This window comes from Leopardus geoffroyi, chromosome E3, assembly GCF_018350155.1.
Source record: "Leopardus geoffroyi isolate Oge1 chromosome E3, O.geoffroyi_Oge1_pat1.0, whole genome shotgun sequence".
Lineage (NCBI taxonomy): Eukaryota > Metazoa > Chordata > Mammalia > Carnivora > Felidae > Leopardus > Leopardus geoffroyi.
In genome coordinates this window covers 15,209,369-15,226,455 of record NC_059340.1, presented here as the reverse complement: position 1 = coordinate 15,226,455, position 17,087 = coordinate 15,209,369, and the positions used below count along the sequence as shown (strand labels likewise).

General features: G+C 41.0%; 1 protein-coding gene across 4 annotated transcripts in view; it reads left to right on the top strand.

Annotated features, from left to right (window-relative positions):
• Positions 1–17,087, top strand: part of LOC123589606 (S-adenosyl-L-methionine-dependent tRNA 4-demethylwyosine synthase TYW1) — a 215,797-nt gene that overhangs the window by 116,557 nt on the left and 82,153 nt on the right. For all 4 annotated transcript variants that reach the window (XM_045461945.1, XM_045461946.1, XM_045461944.1 and 1 more), the window contains exon 13: positions 15,574–15,709. In XM_045461945.1, the coding sequence (XP_045317901.1) occupies positions 15,574–15,709 (136 nt within the window). The remainder of the gene's footprint in view (positions 1–15,573; positions 15,710–17,087) is intronic.

Sequence of the window (17,087 nt, the reverse complement as noted above, 5' to 3'; positions counted from 1 at the left end):
TACTTTACTGGGATACCTGGGCGGCTCAGTCGGTTAAGCATACAACTCTTGATCTTAGATTTGAGCTCAGAGTTGTGAGTTCAAGCCCTGCTTTGGGCTCTGCACTGGATGTGAAGCCTACTTAAAAAAAAAAAAAAAAACGAGTACTTTACCAATGATATTGAAATCCTAAGGAAGAACCAAACACACTCTAGAGCCGAAGAACTCAATGAATGGCATGAAGAATGCATTTAGAAAGCACCAGCAACAGAGCAGATCAAATGGAAGAGAGAATCAGTGAGCTGGAAGAAAGGAATCTGGAAATGATTTTTTTTAATATTTACAGTCATTTATTTTCTTATCAAAATGATAACATTGACATTAATCTTTTTTTCTTTTTATATAATTTGTTATCAAGTTAACGAACATACAGTGTATTTATTCACTGTGCTCTTGGCTTTGAGAGTAGATTCCCATGATTGATTGCTTACATACAACACCCAGTGCTCATCCCAGCGAGTGCCCTCCTCAATGCCTATCACCCATTTTTCCCTCTCCCTCATCCCCCCATCAACCCTCAGTTCTCTGTATTTAAGAGTCTCTTGTGGTTTGCCTCCCTCTGTGTTTGAAACTGTTTTTTCTCCTTCCCTTCCCCCATGGTGAGAAGTAAGATTTTAAGATTTAGGAAAGGGAAACTCTGTGAGGGTGCATGGGTGGCTCAGTCTGTCTCTCCCCCTCCCGTGCTGGCACTCTTTCTCTCTCTCTCTCAAAAAAATAAATAAGCATTAAAAATTTTTTTAAGAAACTCTGTGAGACCTATCAGACTCCATTAGATGAATTGGTATACCAGAGGGAGAAGAGGGGGAGAAGGGAGCAGAGAGTGGATTTAAAGAAATTAATGCTGAGAACTTCCCAAACCTGGGGATGGAACTGGACATATAAGTCCATGAAGCTAATATAACACTTGTCTCAGTATGAAAAGACCTTCTTCAAGACATATTGTATTGAAACTGTCAAAAGTCAATGATAAAGAATTTTAAAGGTAGCTGGGGGAAAAAAGACAGTAACTTAAAAAGGAACCTGCATTAGACTATCAGCAGATTTCTCAGCAGAAACTCTATAGCCTCAGAGAGAGGAATAACTTTTCAGAATATTGAAAGATAAAAACTGCCAGCCAAGAATACCTGGCAAGGTATCCTTCAAACATGAAGGATTTCCCAGACAAACCAAAACTGGGGAGTTCACCACCACTAGACCTTACAAGGTAAGTTGCAGGGAGCTCTCCAAGCTGAAATGAGAAGATGAAAGTACACACAAAACTCTGATTAAGGTGGTAAATAGACAATCAGAATTAGAAAAGTATAACTGACTTTTAGAATAGCATATTATACTCTTAATTATAGTATAAAGGTTAAAGGAAAAACATTAAAAATAATTATAGCTACTACAACTTGGTAACAAAAGATGATATGTGACATCAAAAATACTGAATAATATGGGGCACCTGGTTGGCTCAGGTCCGACTCTTGATCTCAGTTCAGGTCTTGATCTCAGCTCAGATCTTGATCTCAGGGTTGTGAGTTCAAGCCCCATATTGTGCCCTGTGCTGGCCATGGAGCCTACTTAAAAAAAAAAGAAAGAAATAAAAGGATGGAATCTTTATAGGCAAATCAAGATTAATTGCTATCAGTAGAAAATGAGTATTTTATCTGAGATGTGTTTTGTAACCCTCATGGTAACCACTAAGCAAAAATGTAGAGCATAGACACGAAACATAAAGAAAAGGAAGACAGAGCAAATCATCATGGAAGACCACCAACTTACAAAGGTAGGAACAGAAGGAAAAAGAAACAATGGGAAGGCAAGAGATAAGACGCCACTAGTAAATAAATCCTTACATGTCAATAAGTCACCCAAAATGTAAACGGACTGAAACCACCAATCACAAGGCTCAGAGGGGCTGAATGGATTTAAAAGACCACAAGACTCAACTATGTGCTGCCTACAGGAGATTTATTTCATCTCTAAAGACTCACACAGACTCAAAGTGAAAGGGTGGAAGATGATATTCCAAGATGGAAACCAAAGGAGGTAGAGCAGTACTGATATCAGACAAAATAGACTTCAAGCCAAAAAAGGTAATAAGAGACAGGAAGGTCATTATATAATGATAAATAAATCAATATTACATCAAGAAGATAGAACACTTGCAAATATATACAGTCCTAATATCCAAACACTGAAATAGATTAAGCAAATACTAAGAGATCTTGAGGCATAAATAGATAAGTCAGTAATAGTATGGGACCTAAATACCCCACTGTCATCAATGGATAGATCATTGAGAAAGGAAGTCAAGAAGGAAACTTGGAATTGAACCACACTTTAGAGGAAATGGACTTAACAGACATACACAGAACATTCCAAGATAAATAAAGAAGTCAGTCAACTTAGTAACAAAAACAATCTGATTAGAAAATGGGCAGAAGAACTAAATAGGCAGTTTTGCAAAGAGGACATCAAAATGGCCAACAGGTGCATGAAAAGATGCTCAACATCACTAATCAGGGAGATGCAAATCAAAACCACGATGAAATCCCACCTAATACTTGTTAAAATGGCTACCATGAAGCAAACGAGGGACAACAGATGCTGGTGAGGATGTGGTAAAAAGGGAATTTATACATTATTGGTGGGAAAGTAAATTCGTCCAACCACCAAGAAAAGAATACGGAGGTTTGTCAAAAAATTAAAAATAGGTCTGCCATATGATCCGGCAATTCCACTTCTGGATATATACCCAAAGAAAATGAAAACAGGATTTTGATGAGATATATACTCCCATGTTTATTGTAGCATTATTCACAATAGCCAAGATATGGAGACAACCCAAATGCCCATAAACAGATGAATGGATGAAAAAAAGTGTGGTACAATACACAATGAAATCTACTCATCCATGAGAAAGCAGGATATGTTGCCATTTGCAACAAGTTGGATGGATTTCAAACACATTATGCTATGCAAGTCAGACAAAGACAAGTACTTATATGTGGAATCTAAAAAAGTTAAATCTGTTAAAAAAACAATAAAGTAAAATGGTGGTGACTAGGGAACAAGGTGGGGTGTAAGATTGTGGTGTTTAAGGGTACAGACTTGTAACAAGTAGTAAATAAGCCATAGAGACCTAATGCATAGTATAATGAATATACATAATAATTACTATAATTATGTAATATAATAAATAGTATATTGGCAATCTTATTACAATATATAAATGTAACATGCTGTATACCTTAAACTTACACAGGATCACATGTCCAATTTAGTAAATAAAAAAGACACTATTGTTTGTAAAAAGAATGATCATACACACAGGCATGCACAAAGTTTAAAATTTAACATCATAGGAAATCAGAGAGTTGGTTAAAATTATTGGCCACCGGGCAGTAATATGAAAAGCAACAAACTTGTTACAACAATAGCTAAAATGTTACTTTTTGAAGTTGTATAAAAAGGTAGAGTTAAAAGGGAAATGTTTTTAAAATGTCAGTGTATCAATTTTGCATGGGGTTACCATTCTTTTTAAACAACTTTTGTTAGGTTTAAAACCCTTGGGTTTTCAGAGGGCTCATGAGGGAGAAGTTGGGATAGAGAGGTGTTAACGATACACACACACACATAGCGTATACAAAAAGGGAGTCTGTCCCTAATTTAAGGCATGTTATACATGTGTAAAAAGAATTAAATCTGCCAGAAGTAGGATGTAGGTGATTCCCTGCAAAATAATAACCAAGGAAGATAATTCATTGTTTTTTCATGCACAGTATTCTTTGTGAATGCCAATATGGACCGAGGAGAATTACAGAGAAGTAAATAAGCTGTGTACTCAAAAGCGTCCAGCAAAATGCCGGACACATAGTGAACGTTCAGGAAGTGTTACTGGGTTTCTCTTCCCCACTCTGGCTAGTGAGCCTCCTCTTGTCAGCAGGAGGATCATGATATGACACGACGCTGGTACGGTCTTGACTGCCATCAGTGAACAAATGGGTACAAAGGCATTGATTACCCAGTCCTCTAGAATGGGCACTGGTAAATTGGGAGGGAGGCAGAGAGGAAGAGGTGAAGTGGCAGGGGTGGGGGAATGGGAAATTAGCAAATTTCTCTGATGTTGAACACAAGAGGTTTTTTTTTTTTTTTTTTTTTTTTTTTTTAATGTTTATTTATTTTTGAGAGACAAGAGTGTGAGCAGGGAAGGGGCAGAGAGAGGGAGACACAGAATCCAAAGCAGGCTCCAGGCTCTGAGCTGTCAGCACAGAGCCTGATGCAGGGCTCAAACTCACGAACTGTGAGAGCATGACCTGAGCCGAAGTCGGACGCTTAACCGACTGAGCCTCCCAGGTGCCCCTGAATACAAGAGTTTAATAACTGGACGGGTACACCCCATGCAGAATACTCAAGAAAGAAAGAGTTCTTGGAAAAGGGAAGTTCCTGTGTTGGATTTCTAAAGCATTCTTTAAGCTCCTATATTAAGGGTGCCATGGTTCAAGGGAGTGTGTCCTTTCTTGAGTTATGTCCTTACCTGGGCAAAGGAGAGAATGTATGGGAAGCAGCCATTTTAGGTTTGGACTTCAAAGAGTTGGCATATTTGGTTATTTATTGAAATATCTACCTAGACAGAGGAAAAAACCCAAAGCTGAGATACACTGATTATTAATGCGTGAATCGAGAAGAATTCCTGATAATTGATAGCCTAATAGAGATGGATTAACGAGCTTAATGTTTAGGTGTACTTTCTCTAAAACAGAGCAATCCTGCTGGTGTGGGAGTAATATGTTAGGGGTCCCAAATAGAAGGTGGCTTTCCTACCCCTCATTTCTCCAAAGAAAGATGTGAATAGTTCAGAAACAATTTAAAAGAAGAACACTGAGATTTGACCTACCAAATTGTACAATGTGTTATAAAACGACAAGTTTCAAATACTCTGGACTGTAGAGTAGTGAAACAATAGTCCTGAGATGCTCCTACTTTTAAACTAATACTTTCCTGACTTGAGGCCTCTTTGAATTGAGCCAAGTGCTCTCTCACTTTTACCCCTGTGGCCCCAGAGAAAATGGAAAGAGAAATGCTTCTCCAAGTACAGATGATATTTGGAGGAATCCAAATACCAGTTTCTCTGGTGTCTTAGTGTCTTTCAGAAAAACAAGGCATTCGATTTATGAACAGAGCATAGAGGTCTTGAATTTTGGAAGTCCTCCCTAATGTGTATAGTGCTAATTCTGTATAGAAGTTCAGCTCCTTCAGGGGTACCTGGGTGGCTCAGTCGGTTAAGTGTCTGACGTTGGCTGAGGTCACAATCTGACGGTTTGTGAGTTCAAGCCTGGTATTGGGCTCTGTGACAGCTCAGAGCCTGGAGCCCTCTTTGGATTCTGTGTTTCCCTCTTTCTGCCCCTCCCCACTCACTCTCTGTTTCTCTCACTCTCCCCTCCGAAAATAAAGAAACATTAAAAAAAAAAAAGTTCAGCTCCTTTAGTTGAACGTTCAAGTGGACATCTTGCGACCATTTCCGCATTGAGCATGCACTAGGAAGTGATGAAGCTGTCTGAGTGACTGGGGGGTTTATTAAGTTGTTTTTTTTTTTAATTAAAACAATTTTTTTTTCTAGATTACTGTAGTATCGCCCATACTCTGAGACCTTCTAAGGAGATTCTTGGCTTTGTCAGTTGGCCTTTCCTTGACCCACATGCAAGTGTTACTTTCAGGCTACTTGCCTTTCCAGGATACTCAACTTCTCCTTAAGAGAATTTCAGTTTCCCCTCCAACTCCAAAGTATGTGGCTCTTTGCTGACAGTTCTTCCACTGAGGGGAGTTTTTACAGTGAGCGGTCCTCAAGGATTATGGAGGATAGAAGCGAACACCTTAGGCAAATGAGAAAGCTATTAGGCTCTGTGCAGCTTTATGATTTTGTCAACACAGGGGCTGATAAAAGTGACGAAAATATGTAAGACACATAGTATTAATAATAGGATCTGTAGTGATTGGACCATAAAAACCCTTTCTCTTGAGGAAAAGCCCTCTTCATTTCACCAGAACAAGTGGTTTTATAGTGGTATTTAAAAAAATTTTTTTTTTCAACGTTTATTTATTTTTGAGACAGAGACAGAGCATGAACAGGGGAGGGGCAGAGAGAGAGGGAGACACAGAATCTGAAACAGGCTGCAGGCTCCGAGTGGTCAGCACAGAGCCCGACGCGGGGCTCGAACTCATGGGCCGTGAGATCATGACCTGAGCCGAAGTCGGACGCTTAACCGACCGAGCCACCCAGGCGCCCCATATAGTGGTATTTTTAATAGGCATATAACCGATATATCATAGTCTCTTATCGGTTGTCTTTTCTTACAATCATTCATCTTAAAACTGAGTCCCTCAAACTGACAGTCAGTTTATTTAGCTCATAATTCTGGGTCAGCTGGGAGGGCTTTTGATCTCATCTGGCTTTGCTGGCCTCAGTGCTGTTCACGTGTCAGTTGGCAGATCTGCTGGGCTGGCCGGTTCATGATGGCCATGGCTGGGACAACTGGGGCTTCTGCTCATGTAGCTTATTTTCCAGCAAGTTAGTCTCAACTTCATCACGTGGTGGCAGGGCCTCAAAGAGCAGCAGGAGAGGGCAGGCTTCAGTGCACAAGCATCTTTTCAGCCCCTGCTTGTGTCACACTTGCTCACTTCCGTTGGCCAGAGCAAGTCACAGCTGAGCTTAGAGGCAGCGAGAGGGCACTCACAGCTGCAGGGCAAGGGGACGTGGATGTAGGGAGAGGAGGAATATGTCCGTGTCTGCAGTCCACTCCATGGCACAACGGGCTGTAGTTGTCAAGGAGGATAAACTTGAGCCACCGGGACCCGGTATTTCTTAGGCACTCAGTTGAAAAAGAATATATAGTTATGTGGGATGGTTGGAGTGTCATTAAGACCAGAGGTTTCAGGTTGGCAGTTTACCAGAAGTAGGTTTTATTTGTCCTGCACCATGTTCAAAAGCTTTTTTGTTTGTTTGTTTTCTGAGCCAACATTTAACATCCAGAGATTTTGTATAAAATCTGAATTTCTGACTTTTGGGAAAGACAGCGTGGCAACAATTGTCAAAGGCCGAGTAAAAAGTGCCGTTTTTACCACACTCTAACACTTCACTCTTACCTGGTTTTATTACTTGCTGCACTTCTGACACCAGCTGTGTGGATTTTTTCCACATCAAGCAATTCTCCAGTTCTCTGCGGACACCCAACTGGGTGTCCTCCAATTCAGTTATGACACCATCTGGAGTTAATGCAGACCACACAGGTTCAAGACTCAGTCTCACAAGACTGCCCCACTTCAGACACCAGCCGCAGTCCCAGATTGTACCCGTACTTCTGACCAGCCAGCTATAGATTGGGGCTTCCCGTGACTCGCTCTTCTGGTTCAGTAATTTGCTAGAACGGCTCCCAGAAATCAGGGAAAACCGTTTACTTATGATTATTGGCTTATTATAAAGGATACGACTCAGGAATAGCCAAATGGAAGAGGTGCATGGGACAAGGCCTGGGGGAAGGGTCGCTACACTTCCACACCATCTCCCGGAACGCTACCCTCCCAGGACCTCCGTGTGTTCATCAACCTGGAAGCTTTCTGAACCCCATCATTTTGGGGGTTTTACGGAGGTTCCATCACATAGGCATGATTGACTGAATCATGGCCAGTTGGTGATTAGCTCAACCTCTGGCCTGTCTCCCCTCCCTAGAGGCTGGGGGTGGGGTGGGGCTGCCAGTTCCAACCTTTAATCACGTGGTTGGTTCTTCTGGCAACCAGTCCCTATCCTGAAGCTGTCTAGGGACCCATCAGGAGTCACCTCATTAGTAAAGTAATTCTTTGTGGTTGTAGAGGTCTATTACGGATAATGAAAGATGCTTCCCTCACCTCTGTAACTCAGGAAATTCCCAGGGTTCTAGGAGCTTCATGCCAGGACCCAGGGACAAAGATCAAATATATATATCTTATTATACAGCATCGCACCATGTAATGTTTATGATGAAGCCTGTGGTTTTCAGCCTGCGTGACTGTTGTCCATTTTGTCATCTCCTCCACCATGAGGCTAAGTATCACCTGCCACTTGTCAGAGGGGTTGCACCATGCATTCTCTTATAGCAGAGAAATTTGTCACCATTTCTAGCAAATGTGGAACAACAAAGGGTAGACTCTGTGTTTCACATGCAGTCTGTGTTTTGGTGTCCAAAGAACTTTTTCCTTTAAAAGTGGCTTGCTTGATTCACACTATCCTCCGCCCCTACAGACACGGGAATTTAGGACCCTTATTCTAATTCTATACAGTCTGTGCTTGCATTCAGCCCTGCAATCAGAAAGGTCCGTCACACCATTCGTCTACCAGAGCACACCATGTCATTCATTCTTGTAAATTGCTCTGCGCTGTGATGCCAATGACCTACAGAAAGACACCTTGTTAAAGGCAGACCTCTGAAGGTCATCGTGCTGTAAGGTGATGAAGTTGTTGAGAGTGATGTTCTAAACACCGAACAGTCTCTTCTCTCTGAGGACTCGCAGAAACTAACTGGTTTGTTCTTCTTTTGTGTTCATTTGAAACTTATGACTGTGTGCCCGTCTTTGTAAATGTGTTGGGGTGAGAGGCCCTTTGTAGACTTTGTGTAGCTCTTTGTAGACCGGCACATTCTTAGCTTCGTCTTGCGTCCCCCCGCTTTACTTTTATTTTATCATTATTTTCCTATCTGTTTGTTTTATGTTGTTTTTAAATTTACATTTAAAATCTTATTATTTTTTTCTTTTTTGGTAAAATATTGTTGATGCAAAGCTTTCTGTGTGTTAGCTGCTGATCATAAGACTATAGAACTATGTTCCATATTTAACTATGGCACAGTTAACACTTTGCTTCTCAGACCTCCTCACCACCACCAAATTTGTGCTAATGTCCATTTACCTTTGAGCACCTTCTTCTAAAACCAGGTGTGAACTTCATTCTGTGTTGCTTCTTCCAGTGGTATTTCTGTTACTTTGTTTGCTGTGTTTTTTTCCTTTGGTTTGTTTTTTTGTTTGTTTGTTTTTGAGAGAGAGAGGCAGCAAGCCGCGGAAGGGCAAAAGGAGAGAGAGAATCTTAAGCAGGCTCCATGCTAACCATGTGGTTGCAGGATCACTGCAGGGCTTGATCACATGATCCCGGGATCATGACCTGAGCCGAAATCAAGTCAGACACTCAACTAACTGAGCCACCTAGGCGTCCCTGTTTTCCTTAGTTTTTGCTAAGACATTCACCATGCATATGTTAGAGAACCTTTATTGTATTGCTCTTCATATATTAGATGCTTATTGAATATTTAAAGAAATGTATGAGTTTTAATAAAGTTTTCTTGTATTTGTTAGCTCTAAGTGGTTACAGGAAACCACTTACGATGAAATAAGAATTATAAATACCACCTGATCCTTTCAGTAGAAGCTTTTTTCCCTCCTCCCAGCCCATTTTGTTTGTAGCAAACATGTTAAATTTAAAATACAGTCTTCTCTTGTGTCTGTGCATTGATAGAATACTTTTCAGAAATATGCATGTCTAGATAAGCTAAAAAAAAAAAAAGAGAGAGAGAAAGAGAGAGAAGAAGTATAGTGAGGTGGTAAGAGCTGGGCTCTGGTCTAAAAGAAGCTTTGACTCTTAACTGGAGCTCTTGCTGTCTTAGTGACACTGGGAAGATGACTGCTCGGGGGCCTAGTTTCCTAACCTGTGAGCTGATTTGGTATTGTGGCATTGTGAGTATATGAGATAATGCATGGAAGCACTTAGAAGTTTCACTTTTGGAAAGGTAGGCTAAATAATAATCGGTCAAAGTATACTTGAAGACAAGAACCGTTACTTGAGATAAGATGGACATTTCTTAATAAAATATTAAACCCACCAGGAATATAAAACAGTTTAACAACTTAAAACTTGCAAACACTCAATAACGTAATCTCAAAATTGAAAGAACTATAAGGAAAAATGGTAGGTTTTTCACACATTTCTCTCAAACTGATAAAACAAGCGAATTAAAATCAATAGCAGCAGTGAAGGTTCAAACGACTAAATCAACACATTTAGCCTGTATTACAGAAAGAGAGCATTGGAACAAGAAAACTTTGGAATATAATTTCTTTTCAAGAGCAAGTTCTGCAACTTGCTTTGCAGAACAATTACCAAATGGCCATATGCTGGGCATTACAGCAAGTTTCAACAAAGTATTGAAATCCTACAGAGCATGGTATCTGAACATACTGGAATTAAACTATAAATGAATACAGAAAGATTACTAGAGTATTCCAGTATGTTTGTAATGCAAGCAATGCGCTTCTCATTCATGTGTGGGTTAAAGAAGAAATCACAGTGGACATAGAAAATGTTGTGATGAATAATGGTAGAAATAAAAACAAAATGTACGTGATGAATGTCAGCAGGAATAACAGTACAGACCTTCAAAACCTGCTTCTCTATAAAAACAGTGAGAACACTGGCAAAAATTGTCAGAGTCTTAACCAAAGGTCCGCAACAATCTGAGGAGCATTTATTCTAGAAAAATGGCTGAATCTCAATAAGAACAGTAAGCTTTGTGATATGTCGATATGTCCTATTTTATGTCCTGAGTTTCCTGATGTCTTAGTATGTTCTATTCCATTCTAACTTCCCAGCTCTGCAGTAGCCGTAAAAGCTAATAGCTTATAGTCCTAGTAAAAACCAGCAGCCTGGCAGCCAGGGGAGGAGGCAAAACAGAGTTGGAACTCCTTCAAAGTCCCATTTCCAGAGAATTGTCATCATGTGGGTTGTGTGGCAGTTCCCTGGAACCCCTCATGCACAGGGGTTGTCTTTATTTGAAGTGACTCATATTTTGTCTAGTGAAAAAGCCTTTCTCTGGGGTGTTTCTCATCAACAGTCATCGGCAGCTGTTTAACTTCACAGCTGCCTGAAGCAGCAGTAATGGTCAGGGCAAACGAGAAGCTGACCAAAGAACTTAAAGGGGAAAGCTGGGCAGTGAGATGTTCATAGGGAACTTTGAAAAGCCCCGTCTGTTCCTGGGAAGCTGGAAGCGCACACACGTGGGCAGGGCTGTGGGCTTGCCAGGGAAGATTTGACAAGGCTCTGTGTTCTCACCTCTTCCCCAGTGTTGACGTCTTGAACAAGCAGACAGTGAAGACTAAGGCAGAGCTGTCAACTGCCTGCCTGGGCATTGAAGGCATGCCCCAACACACACACACACAACCCGTAGCAAAGTCTGGGAGCCTTACCAGTTGAAGGCATTTAAGTTATCTCTGGCCAGTCATTAGCAGCCCACTAAGCTAACCCGACAGGCTAAACACAAGAAAGAATACAGAATTTACCAAAGTAGTTCAGTAACAACAAAAGCAATAAACAAACAAAGCGACAGTGCTTGGTTTGGGAGGTATCCGATGCACAGACTTGCCGCATAATATTATTTAAAAAAGTCACGAAACAGACAAATGAGAGTATGGCCCATACACAGAGAAGAAAACAACTAACGGAAACGGCCTTTTTTAGATTCCACACATAAGTGAGTTCACGCAGTATTTGCCTTTCTGTGTTTGGCTTATCTCACTTAGCATAATGTCCTCCAGGTTCATCCGTGTTGTAAATGACAGCATTTCCTTTTTTCTCATGGCCCGAATAATATGGCCTGTGTCTGTCTATATTTTTTCTTTATCCACGTGTCCACATTTTCTTTATCCATTCATCTGTTGATAGAAATGTTGTTTCCATGTCTTGGCTGTTCTGAGTACTGCTGCAGTAAACATGGGGGTGCAGGTATCTTTGCAAGATACTGATTTCATTTCCTTTGGATAAATACCCAGAAGTGGGATTGCCACATCATACAGTTCTATTTTTAATTAATTGTTAATTACATATTTATATATAACCATTATTAATTGTATAATTAATTAATATTACTTATTATTCCCACTTATTTGGGTCTTCAATTTCTTTGATCACCTTTGAGAAGTTCTTAGACGAATATAACAATACGCTTTCTAAGGCTCCATTCCTGGAGAGTGATTCCGTTTCAGGAGAGGCCCAAGAACCTGAGTTTGCAGGTCCTTCTGATGCATGTTGTCCTGACCACAGTTGGAGCCATTCTGCTGTGAGACTTGAAATACTGCTCTTGGCTTTCTGTGACAAGAGGCCTGGCCAGCACTGCCTGTGAAAGGCCGTTCTGATGGAGACATTGTGGTGCAGGGCTAGGTGAACACGCTCTGAATCTCTAGGCTCGAATCTCATCGTTGACACTTGTGGATTCTTGAACAAGCTACTTAGCTACTTAACCCTTCGAGTCACAGTTTCATCAACTTTAAAATGGGCAAAACTGGCAACCACCTTGTTAGTTTACCATGAGTGTTCAATGAACTGGATGAGAAGGGTAAGGCACTTAGCACAGTGCACCCAGCACGTGATGAATACTCAGTAGATGGTACTTTTCTCCTTCCTCTTTATCCTCCTGCTCTTTAACTCCTAAATTATTTGACCAGGTCTATCAGCCCCAGATTATCTTAGAGATTCTGGTTTTAATAGTATTGGATCTTTGGGCTGTTTTGGTTTAATAGTATTGGATCTTTGGGCTGTTTGTTTGTTTGTTTGTTTATTTTTGTCCAATAGGAGCATCAAACTTCTTCTCTAAGCCACTTGATTTCTTGCAAACATAAATCTCTCTTCCTTTTTTCCTTTCCGTACAGATTAGGAGGCCTGAGGCCTTTCCATACAGAAAGGAAAAAAGGAAGCATTTTTACGTTCAGTTGTCAGTGCATTTCTATATATGATCATCTTTAAACATGTTTATTTATTTATTTTGAGAGAGAGAGTGCGCGCTTGCACGAGTGGGGGAGCGGCAAAGAGAGAGGGAGAGAGAGAGAATCCCAAGCAGGCTCTGTGCTGTCAGTTTCGAGCCTGATGTAGGGCTTGATCTCACAAACCATGAAATCATGACCTGAGCTGAGATCAAGAGCTGGACACTTAACCGACTGAGCTACCCAGGCACCCCTATATATTTGATCATTCTTAACTTAGAGATATAAAATGAGCAGGATGAGGGGCGCCTGGGTGGCTCAATCAATGAAGCATCTGAATTCGGCCCAGGTCATGGTCTCATGGTTAGTGAACTCGAGCCCCGCGTCAGGCTCTGTGCTGACACCTTGCACCTAGGAATCTGGAGCCTGCTTCAGATTCTGTGCCTCCCTCTCCCTCTGCCCCTTTCCCACTCACACTCTGTTTCTCTCTGCCTCTCATAAATAAATAAACATTAAAAATTTTTTTTAAAAATGAGCAGGATGAAGGATCACCACAATAATCATATGAAGGTGCATTGGGCATTTTCAGTGGGGTTTAGGCTTTCAGTTGTATTTCCCTTTTATTATATGGTTCTTTTTAATTGTTTTCAGCAGCAATGTTAGATTCTCAAACACAAATTATTATCATGATTTTAAAGTTATAACATTCTCTTGCTTTTGGGGGAACTAGAATGATAGCTATCATTGTATAGGATGGAGACAGGTAGATGACCATGCTGAGAACCACATTGCTTGCCCTGGGGAATAGAGGCCAGTACCAGGCACATATAAGATCCCTGAGGCTCAGAAAATTTCTCCAAGTACTTTTAATATTTTGAGTCCCTTAGGAATAAGTTCTGTAATTCCTAGGGATTTTTCCTCTTTTCCATTCTTCGCCTGCTCCTTGGTAAGAGCAAGCAATAAACTTCCTTGATTATAGCATCTCAGATATTTAGTATTGACTAAAATTTCTTATTGGTACTGTCAGTGTTCAGGGCTTCCCATTTTGCAACTGGTGGAGGTTTGTAAAATAACTAGGGCCTTTGGAATTTACTGTTCATAATCTTAAGTAGTTTTGGAGGCATAGTGAAAAGGTCAGGTCAGTTCCCATTTTTGCATTAGGCAGCTTTATGACAAAGTCCTGCAAGTATCAGATAATGATAGCCAACAGTATCCATTAAGACAACCTCTTTTATTTTTATTTTTTGTGAAACATGAGTCCATTTAAGGTAGCATGCCCTGTCTGTTATTAAAGAGGCTCCCAGGAAAAGGAATGATGAGACAGAAGTATGCTCCTGTTTTTCATTTTCAGTAATTGATGTCCTTTGCTCAGTAGTGACACAGTATTGAACTTTTAAGGATTCCCTTTGTAGCCAGCATTGGAGAGGGATTAAAGCAGTGAGTCTGCCAATATGTAATCACTTCTTTCTTAACTTTGGTCAGACCTTCTCTACTTTTAATAACTTCGGGTTCAGACCCCTGTGATTTTTCCATATGTCACTAAGCCAGATCGTGGTAAGCGTTCGTGTGGCCTGCATGCCCTCAGAAGCTTTGTTAGCTGAAGTCAACAATATCAAGTAAAAAGTAGCTTTAAGTATCTGCCTGTAAGGCTGGGTACAAAGAAAGCTGTGGTTCCTGCCCTTGAAGGTCTTACACTCAACGACAGATAAGACCAATACTGATAGATACAAAAAGCATATAAACCCCTTTGATGGTGAATTTCATGGCATGTGAATTATATTTCAGTTTTTGAAAGTGCATAGACTTTGAAACAAAAAAACGTGTAAATAACATTCCAGGGGTAAATACAAATCCTGGAATAGTTATAGAAAGTTAATAGTGGGAAAATTTGGTCAAAGGATTATTAAAGGGAAGTTTCTTTCTTGTTGCAAGTTTATTGAAGGGAATGAATTATGAGACCCACTTGAAGGGAGAGGAGAGAGGTTTTGGAAAGCGCACAATCTGGGCTCGATGCATAACTGGCAAATAGGATAGTAGATCAGAACGACTTAATGAAATGAGTCCGTGAATTTGAGAGAAGTGAAGAATGAGTGCTACTCATGGAAACTGATCAAGAAGGCGAAGAAAAAGAATCTGCAACGTACAGTTTTCTTGGGGGTTGTGCTCCTTTGTAAGGGCTTGGTTGTTGTTGTAGCTCTGCATTGCTTAAGGCTCCCTGGCTAGGGAGCTTTGCCCATGCAAGGCTGGACTTTAAACTCACTCTGGCTCTTGGAGGCATAGGTGAGCTACTGGTGTGGCTTTGTGCCTTTCTAGGAAGGCTTGAGCTTTTTGGGGTTGTTTCTTGTTCCTTAGGAATCTTCCATCAGGGAAGTAATGACGGGAGGTGGCCTGTCAGCACGGACCCCATGTGGCGGTGACATTTCAGCTGTATAATTCTTGTACGGCAGAGTTCACGGGGAAACTTAAGTCTGAGAGGCCCTTCTAATTGCCCTGGGCTGATAGTACCCGACCTGAAGCTAGAGCTCATTTTGTTTATTTTCCACTAAAAACTGTTTGAAGAGGGACCAGTTTTAAGTAATTGAATGTTTTCAGGTTATTAAGGATGGTGTCCAGTCCATTTTAGAAATAATATCGTACCACATCATTCAAATCATTGCTAGACCCCGTGACGTGTTGAATTACCCCATCTATTATCGATTGTAAATTTTACAGCATGACAAGCCTGACACGGGCATAATTTCTTCCCTATTGTTTTTTGTTCTGTTTTTTCAAATTATGAAGGAACCTCAAACCAGTCACACAGCTGTATGTCAGTGTGGATGCTAGCACCAAAGATAGCCTGAAGAAAATTGACCGCCCACTCTTCAAGGATTTCTGGCAGAGATTCCTCAACAGCTTAAAAGCCTTGGCAGCAAAGGTAAGAATTATGACGTCTTTAAAAGAGGGGGGGTGGGAAAGAAGAAGTGGAGAGAGGTGGTTTTTAAAAAAAAAAAACCTTCAACCTTGTTTTAGACTTCCACCCACTTTGATTATTCAATAAATATTTATTGAGTTCCTCTTAAGTTTGTAGCACTCTGCCTTTTATGTATAATTTGTCCTTCATGTATTTAGGGAGAGAGATACATGCTCCCAAAGTTAATAAAACATGGTAAAGTAGCAGTTTATAGCTACCCTAGAAGAGATACCAGCAAATAGTATGTGTTTAAATACGAGATTTAATTTTCTTGAATTTCTAAGACCAAATTTCCTACCTATAAGGGAATCAGCCTCAGAATTTCCAAATGTAATGCCTTTTTCTTCCAGCATTTGCCCTCTTTTATGTCTTCTCTTAGGTCATATTTACTTTCCTAGTCTTTTATTTTTTTTAAAGTTTATTTATTTTGAGAGAGTGAGCACATGTGAGCGGGCTGAGGGCAAAGAGAGAGGGGGAAGGAGAGAGAACGGGCAGGGGAAGGGTAGAAAAAAAAGGGGGAGAGAGAGAATCCCAAGCAGGCTCCCAACGCGGGGCTCGATTGTATGATGTGATCCGTGAGATCATGACCTAAGCCAAAACCAAGAGTCTGACGCTTAACCGACTGAGCCACCCAGGCACCCCTACTTTCCTATTCTTTTCGACCTAAAGTAACCTTCTGATTCTTCTTTTCCGTTAACCCCATATTGTAACAGTTGGTATTTTCTGTTAGTTCTGCCTCTCTTCTCTCATAGTCATTCCCTTGTCCTGTTCTTTTGCTTTTGCCTTGCAGTCCTTCACACTTTACTCAAACATGACAGATAATGAGAGTCACCACAGAAGCTTCAAAAATTACAATTTCCGGGGCGCCTGGGTGGCTCAGTCGGTTGGGTGACCGACTTCGGCTCAGGTCACGATCTCACGTTCCGTGAGTTCGAGCCCCGCGTCGGGCTCTGGGCTGATGGCTCAGAGCCTGGAGCCTGCTTCCGGTTCTGTGTCTCCCTCTCTCTCTGCCCCTCCCCCGTTCGTGCTCTGTCTCTGTCTCAAAATAAATAAATGTTAAAAAAAAAATTACAATTTCCTGTTCCTAGTGGCATTTGAGAATCTGCATTTTAAACATCGCAAGTGGCTTTTGATGTGCCGGCCCCATCTGGGACTCACTGTCCCAGAAAACCTCCCTCTCTCTCCTTTGCCCAGCCCTTACTCACTTTGCCATTCCTGACCCACCCTGTCTGGCCCCAGGAAGGCTGTCCTTCCCTGCTTAGGTTGGTGTCTCTGCAGATGCGCCCACTACATTTTCCAAGTCTTTGGTTACCTCCCCAGAGCCGAGATTGTCCTTTCTTTC